Here is a 23,845-nt window from a genome sequence, read left to right on the forward strand (position 1 = left end):
CTGTGTCTTCTAAGGACCTCACGTCAATCAAATGGTTGTGAGAACTCATTTTGAGCCTGGAACTTTGCTTGGTATTGTCCCCTATCAACAAACATACCTTTCTTAATTATTTAAGAAAACATCAAAAATGCATAATAATAAAGGCAGGTGACAGATAGGTCCAGGTTTTCTGAGAATGATAATAAAGTTACTAATTAAATAACAGATAAGCTTGAGAACCCAAACATAACACTGGAGGCTCCTGTGCGCCTCTTTCACTCGTCAGGTATTTACTCCTCTGGAGAGGTGGCTCAGTGGTTAATGGCAGTTCCTGCTCTTGCAGAGGACCCAGGTTCAATTCTCAGAACCCACGCGGCTTCTTACAACCATCTGTCATTTCAGTCTCAGGGGATCTGATGTTTTCTTCTGCCTTCCTCCGGTTCCTGAACACACATGGTGTGCACACTCAGACACACACACACCCATAACAAATAAGTAGATAGCAGTATGTTTTACATAAAAACTCTTCTAACGACAGAAACTATAGATGTTTTTATACATGCATATTGCATTTCTATTTTGAAAATTCAAAGATTCCTAAATTATATATTTTCATTTGACCACTTCTTTTGAACTTGAAAATAAAGGATATGGTGTTGTTTTTCTTCCTGGGCTTTTTGAAAATTCAAAATTACAGTGTTCGATGATGTATTCCTTTCCTTATTCACGGTTTCATATCTCACAGTTACGACGGTCAACTATAGTCTGAAAATATCATGAGAAACCCCAGACGTAAATGGTTCGGTCATTTAAAATTGTTCTGAGCGCTGAGGGTGCAACTCAGTGGCAGAACGCTTGCTTCTCATGTCTGAGGCTCTGGTTCACTCCCCAGCACTGCATAAATAATTAAATAAAATCTGCATTTCTGAGTAGTATGATAAAATCTTATGTCTTCCAGCTTCTCCCACTCAGGATAGAGCTGCATAGCCACAATATATATACTAACTCTGTCGATGTGGCTAAGGGAAAACACATTAACTTGTGCTCAATATATTTTTGCAATTGTTCTAATTTATTAATTGTCAATGTCTTACCTCATTTATAAGTTAAATTCTGCCATAGCTATATACCTACAGGGGTGGAAAGCACTATAGTATATGTAGGGTCGAGTACCATTGGCTTCTAGCATCTACCTGGTGTAAAAACGCAGTAATTCGGGATAACTAGAGGGGAAAGTCAGTTACTGCCATGCCTGATGACCTGAGTTCGATCCTTAGGACGCACACGGAAGGAGAACCGACTCCTTGAAGTTGTCCTCTGACCTCCACATGCAAACTGTGTCATCCCTCAAGTTAAGAAATAAAGGTAATTTAAAAACTTGAAGGAGAGACTGCAATTTAAATACCCGGTGTACAGTGATCGTTTTTATTTTTCCTTTTTGTTATCATTGCTACTAGCAACTAAGTTGCCACAAACATTCTCTGTGTGCACGGGAGTAAGAGTTTCCCTAAGTGTGTATCTGATAAGCATTTGGTGACATTACTTCAGTTAAGGCTGAACTGTTTCTCAAAGCGATAGTACAGGATGTACAATCTCACTAGGAGGGCAGTAGGAATTTCCATGACTCTGCCTTTGCCAACCCACTTGTTATTAATAAGGTCAACACATAATGGTATCTTGTGGTTTTAATTTGCCTTTCCCTAACTACTATGTGACTAGGCATCTTTTTGTGGGTTTGCTGGTCATTTGTGGGTCTTTTACCGAAAAGTCTATTCAAGTATTTGCTAAATTTTCTGATTGGATCATTTCTCCCTTAATGTCTCATAAGGCTGCTTATATATTCCGGACACTAATCCTCTGTCCTTTGGATACCTTCCCCATTTTGTGACTTGTGTATATTCACTCTAATTATGGTGACTTTGATGAGGAGAAGTTTAATAGAGTCAAACTGATGTATTTTTTTTTTCTTCTGTCATGCTCAATGCTATGTCTCAATTTAAAAAACCCTTTGCCTGGAGCCAAAACCATTCTCTGGTGTTCTGTGTGTCTTGAGATTGTTTGCCTCTCATACTTAAGTGCTCACTGGTTCAAACAAATAAAAAATAACAAGTATGAGTTTGTACGTGTCTAATTATAACACACAAAAATTTAAGACATATAAGAATTAATTGCACATCCACAACATTTGTACATGGGTTTCCTGCTACCTGACAGAGAATCACACACTATGAGTAATTTGACCCAATAAACAGACAGAATACTGTATTCTAGAACATCAGATTGCTTCAGGGCATTTTTTTTAAAGATATAACCTTACAGGCCATATACTTCCATTATATAGAAAATGCTAACAAATTTCAAAAGATCTCATCAAACAGACTAGTATTTTATTTTAATGCAGCGACGCCACAAACAACTATATTTAGAATTAGAAAATCACACATATTTGCAAATTTTAAAATCTATCAGTATGTATGCTGAGCTTTGGTCTGCTGCTCTGTGTTGCAATGCTAAATGCTGGCCCTAGTTACCCCCAGGGATGAGGAGATTCTCACACAGACTCAAGTGATGCTATGGAACCTTGCCCCCAAGTTATCCCTCATTGGTGAATAAGATGCTTATAGCTGTGAAGAAGACAGGTAGGCGGGGTTTCAGTTCCCCGGGGTTGGGGGTCTAAGGAGAGACATCAACAAGGGGAGAAGAGAAGGTGGAGAGAGGAGACACCATGGGGTAGGTGAGTCATGAAAACACGGCCACGAGGGCTGCCCAATTGGTGTCAAGAGCTGCCTAGATGGAACATGGCAAGTTATAACTCGGGGTTACTGGCGGGGAAGTAGACATAACACATAGAGGGTAGATGCCTGTCCCCCAGCCCTGGTGCCTTTAAGGCTTACTATAAAGGTTGTGTGTCTTTTATCTGGGAACTGATATGTCATATTCACATTTGGGGGTCGAAGCAGAGGATCGCAGATCTAAGGCGAACCTATAAATCATATGAAGACCTCAGAAACAAGAAAATTCGAACAACCCTCTGTACAGAATACTATCCTGAAATCTGAGATTAGGTTAGACTGAGCAAGAGAAATAACATCTCAAAAAACCTGTCACCCTCAGTTTAAGAGGGACTTCCTAGCCTCATTCTTCTCCTTCCTTCCTTGTGCTTCCCCTCCTTACTTACTCATCTGCTTTACAATCCTGGAAAACAAGCCCAGGCCTTGCACTGCACTCTGCCAATGAGTTACAGTCCCGTCTGGGCAGTGTTTTAGTTTAAGAACTTAAGACCACAGGCTGGAGGTGGTAACTTAGCTGGTGGTGCTTGCCTAGCAAACACAAAACCTTGGGGGAAGGCCTCTAACAAGCCAAGCACGGCAAACATGGTGTCAGGAAATCTTGCCTTCCCTCTCCCTTGAAAACCATTGGATTCCCTTAGTTAGGCACGTCTACATTCCTAAAACTAGCCACCGAGTCTTCTTTATTTGGTTACTTCCTTATGCATGACTCATTCCTGAGCCTGACCACCAGGGTCCAGCTACCAAAATTTGTACTTTGGCTACACTAAAATGTCTAATCAGGAGGTCCTTGTCAACTCCTCCTAGTACAGATTTCCCCTCTTCTCCTTAAAAGCTGCTCCTGCAACGACACCGGATGCTGTCTTTGCCCAATCCAGAGGCACCCACCACCACCACACAGTCCCTTCTTGGGTAATAAAATCTTTGCCAAGAATTTGGTGTCTGGGTGTGGAGCGGTGGACCGTGAGAGGAAACCTGGTAAAGAAGAGCTGGGTTGGAAGCCCTGGGACCTAAAGGGGCTGTAGGAGCTTCACCTGCTTCCAACACCAGGCTCCTGTAGACACAATTAGCCACAGCCCTCACCAGAGAGACTTGTGACCATCAGTCACAGAGAAGCCCCTCCACATGTAAATGAGGCATCCCTAACATCTCAGGCCAAACCAACAGGAAGCACCTGCTCTCAGAACCCAACTCACCCCCTGTACATAAGATCCTATCCAGAAGGAGTAAAGGCGTGTGTGTGTGTGTGTGTGTGTGTGTGTGTGTGTGAGAGTGAGAGAGAGAGAGAGAGAGAGAGAGAGAGAGAGAGAGAGAGATGACATCACCTGAGAGCAGCTGTAACACTTCCTGAAAAGAGAACCATCTCCTGAAGCTTTTGCTGCTAAAAGTTCTTCTGCACCTCAGCTTGATAACCAGCCCGCCACCAGCTCAGCTCAGCTCAGCTCAGTGCAGCCAGTGTAGTCCTGGAGCAGCAGCAGAGGCTGGGGAGGCAGCAGCAGCAGCGGCAGCAGCAGCAGCACCGGAGCAACAGGGGCCAGTTGCACTTATCCCTCCCTGCTTTTCCCCTTAGCTTGAATGCTCCTGCCAGGCCCCGCTAGAGACCTCCAAGGATAGCGTCCGGTGCACAGACTGGCATTTGGGTGTGTTCTCTGTTGACTCCACTCTTCTATCCTCAACAATACATAAACTGAACATAGTGACAAAGGCCTTGATCACAGCACTCTGATGGGATTGGCAGGAGAACCAGAAATACAAAGCCACATTTAGTTGAAGTTCAAGATCAGATAGACAAGACTGTCTCAAAATAACCAAAAGAATATGATAGAGAGGAGGGATAAGATGGTTCAACGGGTAGAAAGCTCTTTCCACCAATCCTGACCACCTGAGTACAATCCCTGGAACTCACCAAGTAAAGAATCAGCTCCTCCCTCTGACTCACCTCGTGTGTGTGTGTGTGTGTGTGTGTGTGTGTGTGTGTGTGTGTGTGTGTGTGTGTGTGTGTGGTGTGTGTCTGCACGCGCGCTCATGCGTGTGCGCACGAGCGTGCACACTCCTGTCAAAATAAGTACAAGGAAAATGACACCATCACTACATTTAAAAATAATGCTAAGGATTGGAAAGATACCTCAGGGTTTAAGAGCACTGACTACTCTGTCAAAGGATCCAGGTTCGGTTTCCAGCACTCACATGACGGCTCACGATGACCTGTGACTCCTGTTCATTACCCTCTTCTTGCTTCAGTAGGCCAGCCTGGCAGTTACATCAGCATGCTACCAAATACGGAGGTTCGAGCCATCCTATATTATATGAAACTGTCTTTAAAAGTTATATATATACAGTTATTACTCAGGGTTTAAAACTCACCAGGTCCTGCTACCTTTGTCCTCTGCAGCTATTCTCTCAGCATCCTGTTGTCTGCTTCCTGAGGACTTTCCCGCCCTTTCCCCCTTGAGAACCAATCATCAAGCTTAGCTTTGGACCAATCAGCGGTCTCATCTCTAAGCCCCGCCCAGGAGCCTGGGAGTCAGGTGGCGCCATGTTCCAGGGGCAGCGTGGTTGGTTCTGCCGCAGTGTCAGTCAGGACCTGAGGCAGTTCTGGGGTAGGAAGATGGGTGGGGCAGGGCGCGGGAGCCAGAGCATCCTCCTGTTGAAGCCCCCAGCCAGGGGGGCACCTGCCCTACTTGGTGCTCACCTGTGCTCTTGCCTCCACAGTGGACCAAGGTGGGATGGTCAGTGACGCCCAGGCCGCCGACTTCCTGTTCAGCTGTGATGCCTCGCACCCTGACACCCTGAGGTACCCCAGGGCCACGCTAGAGCCTTTTCTGTCATCGGGTGCCCAGAGTCTCGAATGGAAGTAGCAGCCCAGTTATCGACTTTGGGGAACAGCAAGTTTGCAGCCCTAGATAGCATTCTCTTTTTCTTCCTTCTGCCCTGGTCTGCTAACGGAATCCTGGCTTCGAGTGTCCAGCTGTCACATGGAAACTTGTAGGCTGCTCCTACTCAGTCTGTCTCCTCAGATAGCACCTCAGCGCCCAACGCCGGGGTGTGTCCTGCACTTTGCAAGCTGAAAGCCTACCTATTACCTTTTTGGTTTTTGTTTGTTTCTTTGTTTTGTTTTGTTTTGTTTTGTTTTGTTTTGTGTGTGTTCATGTGTCAACAGTTTGAGTGAATTTATGTCTAAGACCACGCACGAGCAGGCTCTAGTAATGGTACTTCATCCTCATTGCTGCTGTTTAACAAGCACCATCATCACCCCAGGACTGTCACAGGAACTTCCTCAGAGATTACCCTGCCTCCATATGTGCTCTGCCATCTCCCTTCATAATTGGTAACTGTTTATTGAGCAGAGATCTACTCCTGGCCTCCCACCCCCACCCCCTTCAGATTCAGACTTAGTTAAAGCCTCTTTAAATGTCCATGTCTTTCTTAGTTTGTTTAATCAGCCTTAAGTGTTGTTATTGGTCCTTTATGTATGTCTTTTTTCCCCCCCTAATATCTTTTATCTCTATTTTCACAGGCCTAGAAAAAAATGTATTCTGCATGTAAAGGCTTCTCTGACTGTATCCCCATTCTTTACCTCAGAATTAATTTCTTTTAATGGCAGAGACTATGAGTAAAACTCATTGGGCTGCTGGCTTTCAGTACACTGTTGATAGCCAGCTAACTACTGTTTTAAGACTTTTCCTTTTCCTTTCTTTCTTTCTTTTTTCTTTTTCTTTTTTTTTTTTTTTTTTTTTGAGGCAGGGTCCCTCATCCATTTATTTATTGTGCATTGGTGTTTTGCCTGCATGCATGTCTGTATGAGGGCATTGGGTTACCTGTAAATGGAGTTACAGACAGTTGTGAACTATCATGTGGGTGTTTGGAATTGAACACAGGTTTCCTGGGAGAGCAACCAGTGCTCCTAACCACTGAGCCATCTCTCCAGCCCCTGTTTTAAGTCTTTTGTAAATTCATACAATCATTTACCAACTCTAAAGCTAAGATTTGCCTGCACTTAGGACCCCAAACTGGGTAATGTCACATACCTGAAATCGATTCATTCTTGCCAGTAACGAAGAATACGTCGTAAATATATTCTTCAGTGCTTGTAGTCTCCTACTCCCAGACTCTGTCTTACTTTTGAAAGTTTGAATACATTCCTGTTTATGTCACAACCTAGATTTCCTTTCTTCTAGAATCTATCAGAGCCTCGAGTACACGGAAGACAGTGCTACAGTTTTCCACGCCTACTATCTTGCTGCAGTAGCTAATGCTGAGAAGAAAAATTCAGTGGCCTTAGGCCATTTTGTCCTTCCTCCTGCATGTCTGCAAAAAGGTTAGCAACGATCATAAACCCATCAGTTTGCCAAACCCAGCCAATCCCTATTAAGATAACCATATTTAATTTGACCAATCTTTAATCTCAATCGGAAATTTTTGGTTTGGTTTTTAGCTTTTGGGGGTTGTTTTTATTTTATTTTTGACATTATCTCACTCCATATCGTAGCCTTCTGAGTACTGGGATTGTAGGTTGAGCTACTGTACCTACAGAGACTTTTGAATGATTTAATAATGATTTAATATAGGTGAAACAAACCTGAACTTGGAATCAGATACCTTGAGTGAATATTCTGGCTTTGTTCATTCACACATTCATTTAGCTTTCTTTGTTTGCCCGGTTACAACCCCGGTGCAACAGTGAATGAGACAGAGTCAAAGTAAAGTGCTCACCAGCTAGGATTCAACACTTAATACTTTTTGTTTGTTGAGGCATGGTCTTACTATGTAGCTCCGGTTGCCCCGGAACTCACTATATAAGCCAGGCTGGCCTCACACAAAATGTGTACCACCATGCTCGGCGTTTCGTGATCTAACATGCTATTGACTTCCAAGTGATTTTGAGGTCATAGATTAAGGTCTATGACATATGGTGAGGATTTAATAAATGTGTGCTTTGCTAGTGTTGCATCTCTTTAATTTTTCTTTAAATGCTTGCTATAATAACAAGCTCATATATTTATTTTTTCATTATACTTTTGTAAGTACTTTCACGTTGTTTCACCAACCTTATGAAGAGAGAAAGAAAAGTAAGGAAACTGCTTTTGAGGCTGGTCCTTTCTGTTTTCCCTGCTTGGAATGTGTTCTTATCATGTTTGTCCAGATAACCTGGATTATCTTCGTGTATCTCTTTTTGAAAGTCTTATGTTAGTTACCCATTTAAAAAAACAAAACTTGTTTTATTTAGTATGTGTGTGTTGCCTACATGTATGGCTGCGCACTACAGTGGTACCTGTGCTGTCCAGAAGAGGGCACCAATCAGGTCCTCAGGAGCTGGAGTTACAGATGGTTGTGAGCCACCCTGTGGGTCCTGGGAATTGGACCAGGGTCTTCTGGAAGGGCTTCTTAAGTGTTCTTAACCTCTGAGCTCTTTCTCCGGCTCCTGGTCACTCAGTTCTTGATGATGAGTTTTAGATTTTCTTTATGTCCATTTTTAGAAAGACAAACCAAAACCGTTCATAGATTTCCAGTGAGGAAAATATAAAAAGCAAAACAGAACAAACCCAAAATTTAAAGTTATTTTCATAGAATAGCCCTTAGAAATGTCAAAGATTGGTTTCTTGTAGCTAGTGTTCCAGCAGAACCTAGTTACAACACTTAGTTGTCTAAGTGGTTATGCAAATAAACTAATGACTTATGGTAAAATTGATTTGTTAAAAATAACCCCAAACCACTCTCTCATTCTTGAGAGAGGGTCTTGTTATGTCACTCTGACTGACCTGGTACCCAATTTTTTTACCTAATTTTGTAGCCCAGGCTAGCCTCAAATTCGTAGCCATTCTCCTGCCTCAGCCTCCCAAGTGTCAGGATTATAGACATAAGCTGCTGCTGCTGCTTCCTCCTCCTCCTCCTCCTCCCCCTCCTCCTCTTCCTCTTCCTCTTCCTCTTCCTCCTCCTCCTCCTCCTCCCCTTCTTGCCTTTTTCTCCTGTTCCTGCTTCTCCTACTTCTTTTTCTTTTTCTTCTTCTTCTCCTTCTTCTTCTTCTTCTTCTTCTTCTTCTTCTTCTTCTTTTTTCTTCTGATACAAGTTTTTCTTAGGTAGCTCCATCTGGCCTTAAATTCCCTTCAAAAATTTACGTTAAAAAAGCTTGTATTATAGAATGATTATCTGATTTATTAAACTTATTTTAAATTATCACTCCTATTTAATATTTCAGTTCTGCACACACAGACATCACACACCTGATGTAGAAAAAAAATCTACAGTAATGATTCACATAATGTACTGGAATTGTTCAAAGAGTGGAGTGGAAAATTTAATTCTTATGCTTTTTAATGCTCTGATTCAGTAGGAATCTGGGTTTTAAACAAGTATTTTAAGAGGTTATTTTGATTCAAGTAGAATAAACCTGATCTACAAGTTTCAGACTTTATATATAATATAGAAATTACTTTTTATTGGACTTGTTTTTCTCACTACAGAAATACGAAGAAAAATTGGTAGTTTTATTTGGGAACAAGATGAAAAATTTCAGATAGAAAAGGTAAGCGAAAATTAAAATACTTGACTGGGAAATACAGTTTCAAAATGTTTGAAGGCAGTATAATCTGTGACATATGCATCAACAGTGATTAAGGAATCCAGAGTGCATGCTTTTATGGAATATTATCTGGTTTGACATTGTTTTTACATAATACATTAAGCATTTTGTATAAATGAATCCATTCATTAAGAAACGAGTGCTCAGGGGTTGGTGATATAGCTCAGATGGTAAAATGTTTGTTTCACTTGCAAGAAGCCCTGGATTCCATCCTCAGCAAGTGTAAAATCCAGGCCTGGTAGCACAGGTTGTAATCCTAGCATTTGGGAGGTAGGGGCAGGAGGATTAGACGTTCAAGAAAGCCTGTCACTGATGCTGGAATAACTTTCATTGTGCTTAGTCTGTTGTGACCTAATGACTACACAATGTTATCTATGTAGCATTCTTATTTAGATGCTTAACCAAGATCCAATTATGAGTCAATCACATGAATCCAGGAAGTGACTGGATTCCACAAAGTCAACTGGCGTGGCCTGCATAGTGGTTGTTACAACAAAGGCAAGAGGATTGTTCTAAATGTGACATATAAACCTTGATCAGGCCAGGCATGGTGGCACATGCATTCCCCAGCACTTGGGAGGCAAAGGCAGGCAGATCTCTCTCTCTATGAGTCTAAGGACAGCCTGGTCTACAAAGCAAGTTTCAGGATAGCCAGGGCTGCTGACACAAACAACAAACAAACAAATAAACCTTGATCAGAATATAGTATTTGCCAGGCATGGTAGCACAGGCCCTTAATTCCAGCACCTGGGAGGCAGAGACAAGCAGATCTCTGAGAGTTCAAGTCCACCTTGATCTACATGGGAAAACTGATATTAGGTAATAATGATTTGTTATATTTTTAAGTATGTTAATGGTATTATTAAGATAAAAGGATATGTTTTTGAGAAAATTCATACTAGACCTTAAGGAATAGAAATGTTATATTTTTAAATGGTCTCACAAAATTGAAAAGAACTCACTCAAGGTAGCAAATTCCGAGTGTAAGGTATATAGTATTTTTGTACTATTTTATTTTTAAGACTTCTCAATATTTTAATTTTTCAGACTGAAACAATAGAGAGAAATCTATATTTCCACAGCCAGACAGTTAGTTTATATATTTCATCTTACTTTCATTAATTAAAATTTTACTTGTATGTGCATATGTATGTGCATGCCACAGTACACATGTGGAAGTCAGAGGACAACTTGGGGAAGCTGGTCCTCTCCCTTCACCCTGTGGGCTCCAGAACTAAACCTCAGGTTACCAGGATTGGCAGCAAGCACTCTTAATAGCTGAGCTATCTCCCTGGCCCACTAACTTGTTTTTGTTTCCCAGAGTGTCATCATTTGAAAAGAATAATCTCTCCAGGATCTTAGGCATGGAGGTGATAAGTTGTGAAAATATTTATTTTCTGATTTGCCAATGTTTCTACATAAGTGATGGTGGATTTTTTTTTATTATTTGTCAAATTATTCAGTATACCAGTACTGCTGTACTTAAAGGAAGCTAAAGGTTATTTAATTTTGTAAATAAAAATGCTGACACAAGCAGAAGTTTAGAAAAAAAAAAGTTTAGTTCACATAACCAGATGTTAGTACCATGGAACCAAATTTTTCTAGCCTCAGCCTAATTTAATGTGTTTTCTATGAAAAAGTTAGTGTGAGACCAGAGGGGTAGCTTAGAGCTGAAGACTACTTCCTGCGCTTTGAGAGGTCCAGCGTTCAGTTTACTGAAGTCCCAGAACCTATGGCAGGTGCCTCAAAACTGCCTGCATCTCTAGCTCAGGGGCTCTGATGAGCACTTCTGCCCTCTGTGGCGTATCTTGCACACACGTGACACACAGACACACAGGTAGACAGATAAATGAAAATTTTGATATAACATCCCCCTCTTTTTTGTTTGTTTGTTTGTTTATTTGAGACAGGGTTTCTCTGTGTAGCCCTGGCTGTCCTGGAACTCACTTTGTAGACCAGTCTGGCGTCAAACTCACAGAGATCCATCTGTCTCTGCCTCCTGAGGGCTGGGATCCATCACTGCCCAGCTAACATTCTTTTATTGATTATTGGCTAGGTATTACCTTTTGAAAAAGGATCTTGTCCATTCCTTCAAAATCATATAAATATTGCATATAACATATAAGCAGAAAGTTATGCTATCAAATGAAAACAAGATTAGTCTGGAAAGCAATTTGTAACATTATTATTGCTTAGGGAGGATTTATGATCTAAATACCAAACTTCTAATGACATTGTGTTAAATAGATTAGGAACAAGCATGTTAGTAGCTTGTGTTTTGGAAAAGCTTAGTACACTTTTAGTTCTCTCACAACTTCAGAGGTAAACATCGCCATCACCATTACTTTAAGATGGAGCAGCCGTTCATCTTCAGAGGTTTTGATTCGTAGCTTACAGGAAGTAGAAGGATACTGATGTCAGGAGTTCTAAGTTAGTCTTAAGTTTGTAATGCTTGGTTTCCTTCTCTTCCTTCCTTTCTATATTCTTCTTCCTCTTCCTTCAAAGTTCAGTTGCCTACCACGTCAATAACTGGCATTTAAAATTCTGGTCTTCCTTATGTTCTTCTAAAAGGATAGTTATATGAGTATGTATACAAAATTTCATAAACTTCCCTACCATGTTACAATGACTTGAAATAAAGCAACAAATTTAAATAATTTTTATATATTTTAACGTCATTTCAAAAATACCGATTACATAATAAGTGCGCTAAATTTTTAGACTGTGATTTCTTTTGCTATTTACAGCATAGCAGAGTAGCATCAAGTGTAAAGGGAAGCACTGGGCCAACAACAGAACACAAACAAGAGCTGTCCAGAAGGTATTGGTTACTGCGTATCATTGCTGTTCAAAGTGAATGTAGAAATCTTTGAGCTTGATCGTGTATACATAATGCATACTACATACATTCATACAGACAAAGTACTCGTGTGCATAAAAATAAATGATAACTACAAAGGTGATGGTGAAATATTGATGAGTCACGTAATGTCTGTCAGCCTCTAGCTTCCACATGCACGCTCACATATGTGCACACACACTAACACTCACACACTCATGCTCACATATGTGTGCACACACAGTAACACTCACACACTCATGCTCACATATGAGTGCACACACAGTAACACTCACACAAGCACACATCATATGGACAACAAGCCTGGTACATTTTAGCTGTAATTAGAGGGATTAAAATGAGCACCAGGCTAGCCTAGGCTACTTAGGTTACATAGGAAGACACTGTTGAGGTTTTTTGTTGTTGTTGTTGTTGTTGTTTTTTTGTTTTTTTGTTTTTTTTTTTTTTTGGAGCTGGGGACCGAACCCAGGGCCTTGCGCTTGCTAGGCAAACGCTCTACCACTGAGCTAAATCCCCAACCCCTGAGTTGTTTTTTAAAATGAAGTCCAATTATGTGACTATACCCTCAGATTCAGCTTTTTATTTTTTATTTTTCAACTTTCTTTTTTTTTTAAATTAGGAATTTCATAGTGCATATTATGCATTTTTAAAATCAAATGTACCCGACTTCCCTTCCCTCTAATTCCTTGATCCTCCTCCCAATTTCATGTATTCTCTCTCTTCAGACTGACAGATTCTCCTCCCGCCTCTGTCTCCTCAGTACTGGGATTGCAGGTGTGCATACAACCACACCTGCTGCTTCTCTCTCCTTTTAAAATCCTGCTGGGGCTGCTTGTCCTGCCTTCAGTGCCTGGGTATAGAACCATCGACTGGAGCACAGGCAGCCTTCCAGGGGCTGCATCCCTGACCAAATCCTCCCCTTTGTGGCAACAGCTTCTCAGCTAGGGCTGGGGCTTCATGAGCCTCCCCTGCTCATCTTGGATTTTGGCTGGCTTGACCTTGTGAAAGTCCTATGCATGTGGTGATAGCCACTGTGAGTTCATGAGTTCAGCAGCCCTGCCCTGTGTGCCGCAGACCTCCACCACTTCCGGGAGCCTTTTCTTCATGGAGCCACCAGATGGTGCACTGTGAACATAACTAAATCCATCCTGAGGCATCTGCAGGAAGCATTACTTCCTGATAGTGAGCACAAGACACTCGTGAGACATGCAGTTCACAATATTTCTTTTCCTTTTTTCTTTTGGTTTTTTGAGACAGGGTTATTCTGCATAGCAGAGCTCTGGCTGTCCTGGACTTGCTTTGTAGACCAGGTTGGTCTTGAACTCACAGAGTTCACCTGCCTCTGGCTCCCAAGTGCTGGGATTAAAGGCTCACAATAGTTCACTTGATTCTCACAGCCTGTATGTGCAATGAGCCCTATCACTTTACAACTGAGAATATAAATCTGCAGAGAGAAATCATTTGCTCAGTTTCGTTCAGAAAGAATAGCTGAATTTGAAACCATATCTAGATCTGGAGTCCAAGCTCTGTGCCATTTTCCTCTACCTCAAAGTTTAAAGCCACATACACTTAAAAATTTTATGTTGTTTTAAATTATTTTAAAATAAATGTAACAGGTTGGGAATGTAGTTCAGTTGTTAGAGTGACTCTCTAGTGTGCGTGGGCCTTGGGTCTGATTCCTAGCACTGATAAACCAGGCATACAGTGCATGTCTGTAATCACAGCACCTGGAGGTGAAGGCAGGCTTGAAAGATCAAGGTTTTTCTCAGCTACATAGCTCATTTGAGGCCAGCCTGGGCTTTATGAGACTCTATTTCAAAACTGCCAAAATTTTAAAAATATCAATTGAATTCACGAAAATAAGACATATAAAAAGGAATAAAGGAAATTCAAATCAGAAATAATTCTACTCATTAGCCTGTCTCTCTCCTGTCTTATAATAAGACACACAATTTGTAGAGCTGAGGTCATCTTGAAGTCCCTTGGCTTTGCATTTATTATTCTATCAATAGTTTCCCATAAGACTGGAAACCTTATTTAATGTTATACTTCAGCGTTAGGATTGACTGTCAGAAACTAAAGCTATTCTTTCAGAAAAGGAGTAAACTGGAAACTGCTCTGCTGCAGTGAGCTCTCTTAGGAGGGAGAGCCTTACAACCATGATGGAGCATGGTCAGCTGGAGTGGGAAGCACTGTGAGGACAGAGCATCACACCAAAGGCAGCACGGGGGACTTGATAAGGGACGACAGCATCACACCAGAGGGAGCATGAGGGACTTGAGGCAAGAGAGCAATGGAGGCGTTTAGGTCATGGTATCAGAGACAACATTACAGGACCTTGAAGGACAAGATGCTTTCCTTTAAACCTGGGAGGAGCTTCGCATAAGTAAGAGGTTGTGACTGACATGTGACAGAGGAGAATGAACGGGAGGTGGAGAAATCAGAAATCCTGTACTTGCAGGTGTGGAGGAGCCATGGCTTGGAGCCAATCTCAGGCCTCCATGCTCCACCTTATTTGTTACATTAAAGGGGAGTGGAATGGGCTTTTGTCACAGTGCAGAGATCTTCAATTCTTACCTCCAAGGGCAGATGGTAGGGGAGGTGTGGTCTGATGTCTTCTAAACTGCTCTCTTGTCTTAAATAGGCAGGCAGGCCCATGATCTAAGGCAAACCTTATTTAAGTCAGAAGTTACTTCAAAGTCTCATTGTACTTTGTGGTTTCCCTGACTTTGTTTTTTATTTGTTAGGCTGATGTGTGGAATATTGTGCTAATTAATAGAGACTCCATAATTTGAGAACTGACAGATGTAATTCCTGTGACTATTTATAGAGTCCACTGTGCTTTTCTTTGGGGGGTGTGTGTGTGTGTGTGTGTGTATTGGGTATATGTATATAATAAATTATTTTACATTTTTTACAGTGCTGGGATTAAACCCAGACTCATGAATGCTAGGCAAAAGCCCTACCACTGAGATATATTCCTAGCCCCATTATAAATTATTACTGTGATTTGGGGGTTATTGAGATGACCCAGGCCTCTATATATTCAATTGTTTAATTTGTAAAGTAGCTAAGAAAACCAAAAATAGGTATATAGGCCCTAGTCTTTCTTAGTATCACAAAAGGCATAATTAACATTTTTTACCAAGTAAGAAATAAAACCTGATTAAAGAAGTATTAAATTATTATATACCTTGTCTGGAATTAGTTCTCATTTGTAATATAAATTTAAAAATCAAATATAGATGTGACTTTCTGCATGCTTCATTTTCATAGTGCAGAGAATCATCTCATAAGGACTCCGGCTATAGAAAAGCAGACGTGCTTCCCGCTTCAGAATTACCCAGTGAACAACATGGTAACAGGTAAACTGAAGCAATGACTAGAGTAACCTCAGCTGGGGAAGAAACAAGGGGACTGAGGAGAACAACGCTTCAGCGAGCAGAGCCTCTTCTTGTACCATGGTGATAGAAGGGGTGCTCTTCATCTGCTCAAACACTACCCTGCAGAGTGGACCCACACAGGCTTCATGCTCTCTAACTGTGCCCACACAGGGGTCTAGGTAGGAGGGAGGCTTGCTCCTGCTTGCATGAGACAGTTGCAACTTCTCCCTCACATTTAGGCATCAGTCCTTTGTGTCTGTAGTACTGGAGGTTGAACCTAGGGCCTTGTCCATGCCTAGCGTCAGACTTCCCTATGGAGCCACAGACAGCTGGGTCCTTTCTGTGACTGCTCACCAACCACATAACATGGAGCCTCCCTTTTCCTCTGAGACCTGGAAGAAAGGACCTCCCTACCTTAGAGGCTTGAACCCTGCTTAGAGCCCCTACCATGCTGCCGTATGTCTTTCTGTTTGTGGCGTTAATCATTCCTCTAACTAAAGGTTTCATATTGGGGTGGTCCAAGAGATATGCTAGATGCATTACGGGAGACTATGGTTTCATTAGAGAAGTTATTGTTGTAGAGAGACACACAGACAGCAGCATGTGAGGGCTCTGGGGGCAATTCAAGGCCCCAGTACCAGAGACAGACAGCATGGCAGAGATGGAGAGAGGAATCAGAGCCCACATGGCAAAAGTGGGCTGGTTTTTTGTTTGTTGGGGGTGAGGAAGGTTCTCTGACACCTGCAGCTAGTTGTTCTCTAATTTCCAGGTTAGAGGCAGAGAAGTGGCTAGTAAAGATATAGGACCAACACGCTCTGATGGCAGCTCACTTTCCCAGGTGAGAGACCATAACAACATGTTAGCTAGGATTTAGGGACAGCATCTCAGAAGGTGCCAGTCAGTACTGAAAATGGGAGGCTACTATAAAGTCTTGTGGCCCAAGCATGAGCTATATTTTAACATTTCATGTCACATTTAATAACTCAAAGTTGTTATTTGAGTGTACCAAAGAATAGTGCACCACCCCCCCTCAAAGCCCAATCCTGACACTCTTTATTAAACATGAATTATACCACCAGGTCTCTTGAGTTGGCCTATTGAAGGCAATGACCCTGCCTGGCCTGCTAGGACTGCCAGAGTCTAGGCTCTGGACCTAACAACTTCAGTAACATCATTACTGTTTGTCTCTCCCTCCCTTAAAAGGGTTAAGCTCAGTGACTGTTAAGTTTCTAAAAATAGCATGAATTGCGGTCTTTGGTTATAGGAACCCAAGCTGGGCTTTGTGTTAGCACAGAGCTTCTCAGTCTGGGCACTGCTGGCACTGCTGGCCAAATTGTTCTCTGGGCAGAGATGGGTGTGTCCGCCCACCCTGAGCGAGGTTGTAAGATGGTTCCCACGAGGTACCAGCCAGACAGCTTCTTCCCCCCAACTGTGACAACAGAAAATAAATATCCTCAGACTCTGTCATGTGGCCCCCAAAACAGTGGTTTTTAAGTTGCTTTTTTTTTTTTTTATCATCTCTTTGGTTTGATATCAGTTGTTATCGCCCACAATAAAACATTCTAATTAATAAGTTACATATGTGATAAGTAGAGGAAAGAATCACTAACAAGTTCAATACCTTACTAGCAAGAAGGATTCCAATAATTAAATTGAGAATCCAAAAGATTTACTATTTCCATATCTATCGGTAAGTAGCAAATCTTTTCAGAAATTAGCAATTTAAAACAATGGTCATATGGCTGAGGTGGGTACTAGTTTCCATAAATACAAGCGTTTGGGTACTGAGCAGGAGGAGTGCTGTGAGGAGCTATCTTAACTTCAAAACAAAACAGAACAGAACAAACCTAGGGACCTGGGTGTGCAGCTCAGGTGCTAGAGTGCTTGCCCAGTGTGCACGGAGCCAGGGTCTGACCCTCAGCAAGGAGCCTTAGGTCCTTGCTAAGTTTGCCTGCCTGCCTGCCCGCCCGCCCGCCTATCTATCTATCTATCTATCTATCTATCTATCTATCTATCTAATCTATCTAACTAATTACATGGACTTTTAAAAATGCATATGGGCATTTTGTCTACATTTTTGCCCATATGCTTGTTGTATCTCCAGAGATTAGAGAAGTCCATCAGAGTTATAGACAGTTGTGAGCCACCATGTGGGCACTAGGAACCTATCTTGGGTCCTCTGAGAGCAGCCAATACTTTTAGCCATTGAGCCATCTCTCTAGCTCCCCACATGGGGGTTTTCATAAAATCTATTTAAAACATTGTAACTTTGTAACTTGTTTCTCTCCAAGTAAGAGGTCCAAAAGTAATAGGAGAATATTCCAGCACTCGAGGAGAGGCAGAGGCAGGCAGATCTTTGAGTTGGAGACCAATCTGATCTACAGAGAAGTTTCAGGACAGCCAGGGATACCAGGACACCCTGTCTCATGGTGGGGAGGGGAATCGTCCTTCTCACCTTCTCAAAAGTGGCATGCTAACACATAGGCCAGCCTAAGTAGGAAGTGCTCAGGGACTACAGGAGTTTGTGAACACCAAGAGGTGGGGATCCCGCAGTTAAGGCCTTAAAGAAACAGCTCTCGCCTTACAGAGGATAAAAGGTTATTTATTGTAGCTGCATGTGAGTAGGAGTACAGATTCAGGTTTCCCCAAATTTCATGTTCCATCGTTTCAGTTTTTGCTGTATATTTAAATTTTACCTATCACTATTGTGTATGTGTACCTGCTGACGCATGATGTATGTGTACAGACTCCTGTGCCACAGTGTACTTACTTGTGGAGACAAGGCGTTACAATCCTGAGGTGTTGGTTCTCTGTACCATGTGGACCCCAAGACTGGACTCAGGTCACCAGGCTTGGCAGCAAGTGACTTTACTTACTGAGCCATCTCTCCTGCCCAGAAATAGGCATTATCTAAAATAGAGCTTGCTTTGTCTAGAGCCCCAAGAGTTGCTGTGGAACTGAATACCTGATTTGCACTGGGATCACCATAGTTTTTGTTTTATTTCTTCAATTTTTGTCATGGTGCATCAGGTTAACTCATTACTCACACGCACTCATGAACACACACACACACACACACACACACAAGTAGTGGGGTGAGATAAGTGGTACTCATACCCAGGGACTCGTGTGTGCAGGGCAGGCGTTCAGCCAATAAACTCTACCAAATGACCATTTTTTTTCTACCATTAAAAGAACACAGTTTTTCCCCAGAAAAGGAAAACAAGGTTAAAATGTAGAGAAAAACTGTAAGTGATGATGTAAGTGATGATAGTTGATTCTGCCTAAGGGCAGGCCCCAGCCAACAACTGTGCTGAGACGTGGTGAGACAGGCAGGGTGTGAGATAACACCAAAAGCTGGACTGACCTAGCAGTGCTCTTGGTCTCTCTTTGTATCATTCTTCCTTCCAGGGTATGGGGGAGGATCTTCCAGAGTCTTATGATCTGTCATCACTCGGATAAAGTTGGTTAGATAATTTATGATGACTAAAAAAATCAGTCTCCTCAAATGGGATAAGAGGTAGTTTTTTAAGAGACTATAAGTGACCATGGTCTAGAAACAGACTCAACTTACACCAAATCCTTGACTCAGCTTACACCAAATCTTTGTCCCAGTGCGGTAACAGTTTGATGAAGTTTTATAGTAATAGAACAAAGACAATCATAGACGAGGTACTTTTTAAAATCTTTGGTGAGAACACCAGGCTGTGAGTTCCTGAAGACCAGGGAATCCATCGCAGGCCTCAGGTGCTGTCTGTGATGTCCTTAGCCTTGGGGTTGGTAGACGCCCAGAGCCTACTAAGTTTTACCTGCTGGTCACAAAGATGTCATCTTGCACACATGGCAGTGTCTTTGCAGTCAGAAGTTCTGACCAGTTAATCAGCTCACAGAAGGTGCTGTTTGTTTTGGGGAAACTTCTGTTCACAATGACCAGCTCTAAGACAGAAGAGTAGGGGGATAATAGGTTTCCTGTGAGCTGTCTGGAGGAGAGAGACTATAGTCTATACCTTTGGGGAAGAATTACAAGCCCAAAACTGGGGTGAAAGCTGAGAAGCATCATGGTAGCACACATGTCCTTGCAGGAATATATTTGCTGACTACTTCGTATTTCTTTCCTGGGTGCCTTTAGAAACCTCCCATAGTGTATGTGTGAGCGGTCCCTGCAGGTATCCAGGCGGGGAAGCCAGCCCTGGAAGAGACGAGAATGAGATCGCAGTGCAGATCGACTCCGGGGGTCTGATGCCAGGCAGATTATTGTGGGCATGCTTAAACATGCTTAAACACAGTGAAATCTAGAGAAGGGTCTCCAGGCAGATTATTGTAGGCATGCTTAAACACGGTGAAATCTAGAGAAGGGTCTCCACGCACGATGATTCCCATAATTCCAATTCCAGATGCACCATAAAGCGTAAGGTGTGATTACATAGCAGCTCTTTTACAAAGAACATGTGACCATGAGGGTGGGTTCTACAGCTAAAAGGCCTAGACGCTACCGTGCTCTCTGAAGATAGCATAGAGGTCATCAGGCCATAAAGAACTTGTGACATCTACCCTAAGGATGGGTAATGGTCTATGGAGAGAAGAATCTGGAATAATCATTCTGAAGAATTTGGATGAGGTCTGTCCCTTCAGATAGCAACAAAGTCACCAGGTCATTAGCAACCTCCACTCTGAGCTTTCTGGATGGAATGCAGGGCTTTGATTTTCTCTCCTCTACTGAGGAAACACCCCTGTGTGTTAACGTTCCTGGTTCTCTTAGTGCTTCTCTGTGAGTACAGGGCCTAGGTGCCCTCTACCTATGTGTACAGTAAGCATTTAGAAACCTCACATAGTGCATGTGTGCATGACAAGTCTAGAAACCTTGGGTAGTGTCTGTGCAGTGAGCCTTTTCGCCACTGGTTACACATGCCTTCCCATCAGGCAGAGACCATGTGTACACATGGGATATTATAGAAGTGCTTCAGAAGAACTAAGGAAGGCGATGCCCTTGGCTGAAATAGATCAAAGACACTAATCTCTATGGCTGGATTCATAGTTTTAAACTATAAATAGACTATTACTAAAAGAAGCTATATGCATAAATTCTGTTGTTATTGATAGTAATTTTAAATTTAGGCACACTTGAGATCTTCTAAAATTTTTATGCACACTGTTTAGTATTAGTATTAGAATAAACCATAAACATTGTGTTACATGTAAAATATGATCATGTAAATGGTAATTATTATGACATTACTGCTTAAGGTATTTAAATCCTTCCCTAAGCTTTCTGCATGTAGACAGGGGTTCTTTTTTGGCATTCATATCTATTTCAGATTATTAATGACATCAACATTATACACATAACTTTCATTGACTGACAGCAGTACTGACTTTACTATTAATTTTTCGCTGAGGAACATCATCCCAGTTTACAGTGCTTGGGATTGTGGTCTGCTCTGTGACCTCTGTGCTGTTAGGCAGTTGGACAGAGTTCTCAGTGGTTATACTCTATGCCAGCTATTGCCAGTCGTTTTGGTCTAAGTACTTAGTGTTCCAGCCCCATTACACTCTCAGTAATCTAAGTTGCTTATCCAATACCTATGCCTTTCAAAAGTAGAAGAAAAAGTTAAGTGTGTTGGTTCACACAGATAGTCTCAGAATTTAGGAGGCTAGAGGAGAGGACTGCTGGAAGCTCAAGGCCAGCCTGGGCTACAAGTGAGTTCTAGTCTAGCCTAGGTTAAAAATGTGAAACCTGTCTCAAAAAAAAAAAAAAAAAAGGATAGTAAAGAGGGAAGATGGGTAGGAGAGAAGAGAGAAGACAAATGTGACCAAAATACAATGACATATTTGCATTAAAAGGTTATGCTAAAACTCATTATTTTATAAACTAAGGGGGAAAAAAGAAAAGAGTGTTAAGGGCTAGAGCTCTAGCCCAGCCAGTGGAGTGCCTGGCTATCATGTCTGCCTAGCCCTGGTCTGGTCACCACTCCTGGAAAGTGGCTGTCGTTGCAGTCCTGCAGAGGCAGACATGGGAAGTTAAGGATTTACGGTTGTCCTCGCAGAATCTTCTCAACAGTATTATTTCTTCTTTGTTCTTTTCTTTAAAAAAGTTCTATAAAATTTTAAACTAATAAATCAAAGACACTAGAAACCAAATAGCATGATAGGATTTCAAATGTATCTATTTCTTCTTATTTTTATAGGTTATGTATCAATTGATACCTTGGAGAAATTCCTTGGAGAATTACGTGACTTCATACCTGGAAACTCAGGATATTTGGCATATCATGTTCAAAATGAAATTAATATGTCTGTTATAAAAAACAAATTAAGGAGGAAACTAAGTTAAGCTATACTTACATCTGGGCACTTATTTTTTTATAAATAGTATGATGTGTATAATTTAAATGTGAATGAAGAATTATTTTCTTTCTTAATATGAGTCCTGAGAAAACTCAGAATCACTTTGATCACTGAAATTTGTGACATATTCACAAATTGTGAGTTATTGTCATCCAAATTCACTTGAAAGAACCCTGTCAAAGGCTCCTTTGATTTTGACTTTAATATTGTATTTTTTTTCTAGGCTCAATATTGAAGTGCTAGCCCTTCTAAAGCTGGTCGGTTATTTTGATTTAAAATAAATTAGGAGGGTATACTTGAACTGTAAATGTTTGTTTCTGAAACATAGTGAGTCAGGTGCCTCACAATCTCCATGGTAGAGCTTGACGCGACACTGTGGCTTGTGAGGAAATGAAGCCCTTGAGAAGGTGTCTTGCCAGAGTGAATAAATAGGCCCCTCCCGGACTGGAATGTGGCTTTCCTGATTTTCCAGGCTGGTATTCATACCCTGTTTTCCTACATACCCTGTTTTCCTATGTGGACATGCTGGAACCTCTGTGTCAGATCTGTGTCTCATTGTCTTATTCAGGCTGGCTCTAGCTCCCATGTGATGTTCCCTGCTCACTGTGTTCCTAATAAGCTGAAACTGTAGCTGTGTCTTCTGGACCTAGCTTTTGTGTCTTACTTACATAAATCTAGAGATATGGCAATCGCAAGAAGGCAGTCTTGCTAGGCTCGGTGGTGCTGACCTAGAATCCCAGGTACTCGGGTGACTGAAGCAGGACTATAGAAAGCTCTAGCCAGCCCAGGCAACTTCCCAAGTCCCTGCCTGAGAAGGAAAAGGTAGACAAGGCCAGTTACAAAGCCTCTGCACAGCGTGTAGAAGGTCCTGAGTTCAATCCACGAACGCAGAAACCACTCCTTTACTTAGGGTTTGGTGGCCTACCGTGTTCTGGAGACATAAATGGAGTTCTTTTAAAGATGTCTTCTTAGGCCCACGTGTCCTCTGGCAGCCATAGAACTATCAAAAGAAACTGTCTATCTTTTTTTTTGGTGTGTGGAGTGTTTGGGTGGGTGTGAGCCTTAGCTCTGCCTTTCCCCTACAACTCAAATTTCATAACAAAATTCTGACACAGCTCTCAGCCTCAGCTCTGGAGAATTACATCTTTGTCTGTTTGGTAGTTTCTCCTTATTTATTTTTGTGTATGTGGCTAAGTCCTTCTGAATTTATAAATGAATAAAAAACTGTTAATTATCTTTTCCTGAAACATTAAATATTGTTTCTTCCTGAATACTTTATCTTAGTCACGTTCTATTGATTAGGTTTTACATAGAAACCAAGCCTATCTGTAGATTTAAAATTAATTATTAAGAGCATTACGTAAGTTTACACTAAGTTGTTTACATTGGGATTATGGTAAGAGTTTCTCCAACATGTACTTGCATTAACATAGTAAATAAAAACCTCCAACAAAATAGACATGTTTTCATTTCTCAAAGTGATTGATTATATAAAATTATATAGACAGTGCAAATATAATACATATGTCCTTGGAACACTGCCAGGGCCAGTACGATCAGCTGATACCAAGAGTTCCTCAAGACTCGGAAATATGAAGAAATACAATGACAGATGCCTTAGTTTCTTTCTTATTTGTTATGGTAAAATACTCTGGTAAAACAACCTAAGGGGAAAAGGCTTATTCTGGCTCACGGATCACGGTGGAGCGGCATAAGCAATGACGTGACTGCTCCGAGGTACCGTTAAGGTTTCTACTGCAGATGTGAAGGACAGAACATCTGGAAGAGGCCAGAGCAGAGACGAGTGGTAGACTGAAGTGGCCTGCAAACTGTCTGGCCAAGAGAGAAGCAGGAATGGGACAGAGAGAAAGGGAGAGAAGGGGGGAGAAAGTGAAATGAAGACAGAGTT

At 41.7% G+C, this 23,845-nt stretch overlaps 1 protein-coding gene across 1 annotated transcript; it reads left to right on the forward strand.

Annotated features, from left to right (window-relative positions):
• Nucleotides 1-5,295: 5,295 nt before the first annotated feature.
• On the forward strand, nucleotides 5,296-23,387 carry Terb2 (telomere repeat binding bouquet formation protein 2). Its single transcript, XM_032902321.1, has 7 exons — nucleotides 5,296-5,368; nucleotides 5,481-5,562; nucleotides 6,947-7,086; nucleotides 9,230-9,291; nucleotides 12,096-12,169; nucleotides 15,485-15,573; nucleotides 21,777-23,387. The coding sequence occupies exons 1-7, from the start codon at nucleotides 5,305-5,307 to the stop codon at nucleotides 21,920-21,922; spliced, it is 657 nt and encodes a 218-aa protein (XP_032758212.1). The 5' UTR covers nucleotides 5,296-5,304; the 3' UTR covers nucleotides 21,923-23,387.
• The last annotated feature ends 458 nt before the right edge of the window (nucleotides 23,388-23,845 follow it).

This window comes from Rattus rattus, chromosome 5 (genome assembly GCF_011064425.1).
Source record: "Rattus rattus isolate New Zealand chromosome 5, Rrattus_CSIRO_v1, whole genome shotgun sequence".
In the NCBI taxonomy this organism is placed as follows: domain Eukaryota; kingdom Metazoa; phylum Chordata; class Mammalia; order Rodentia; family Muridae; genus Rattus; species Rattus rattus.

Excerpts from the sequence above, each read along its gene's own strand:
- Terb2 (XM_032902321.1), top strand. The coding sequence starts at position 5,305 with ATGTTCCAGGGGCAGCGTGGTTGGTTCTGCCGCAGTGTCAGTCAGGAC. Across the intron at positions 5,369-5,480 it reads GGACCTGAGGCAGTTCTGGG|TGGACCAAGGTGGGATGGTC; the intron begins GTAGGAAGATGG and ends TTGCCTCCACAG. Across the intron at positions 12,170-15,484 it reads AAACAAGAGCTGTCCAGAAG|TGCAGAGAATCATCTCATAA; the intron begins GTATTGGTTACT and ends TCATTTTCATAG.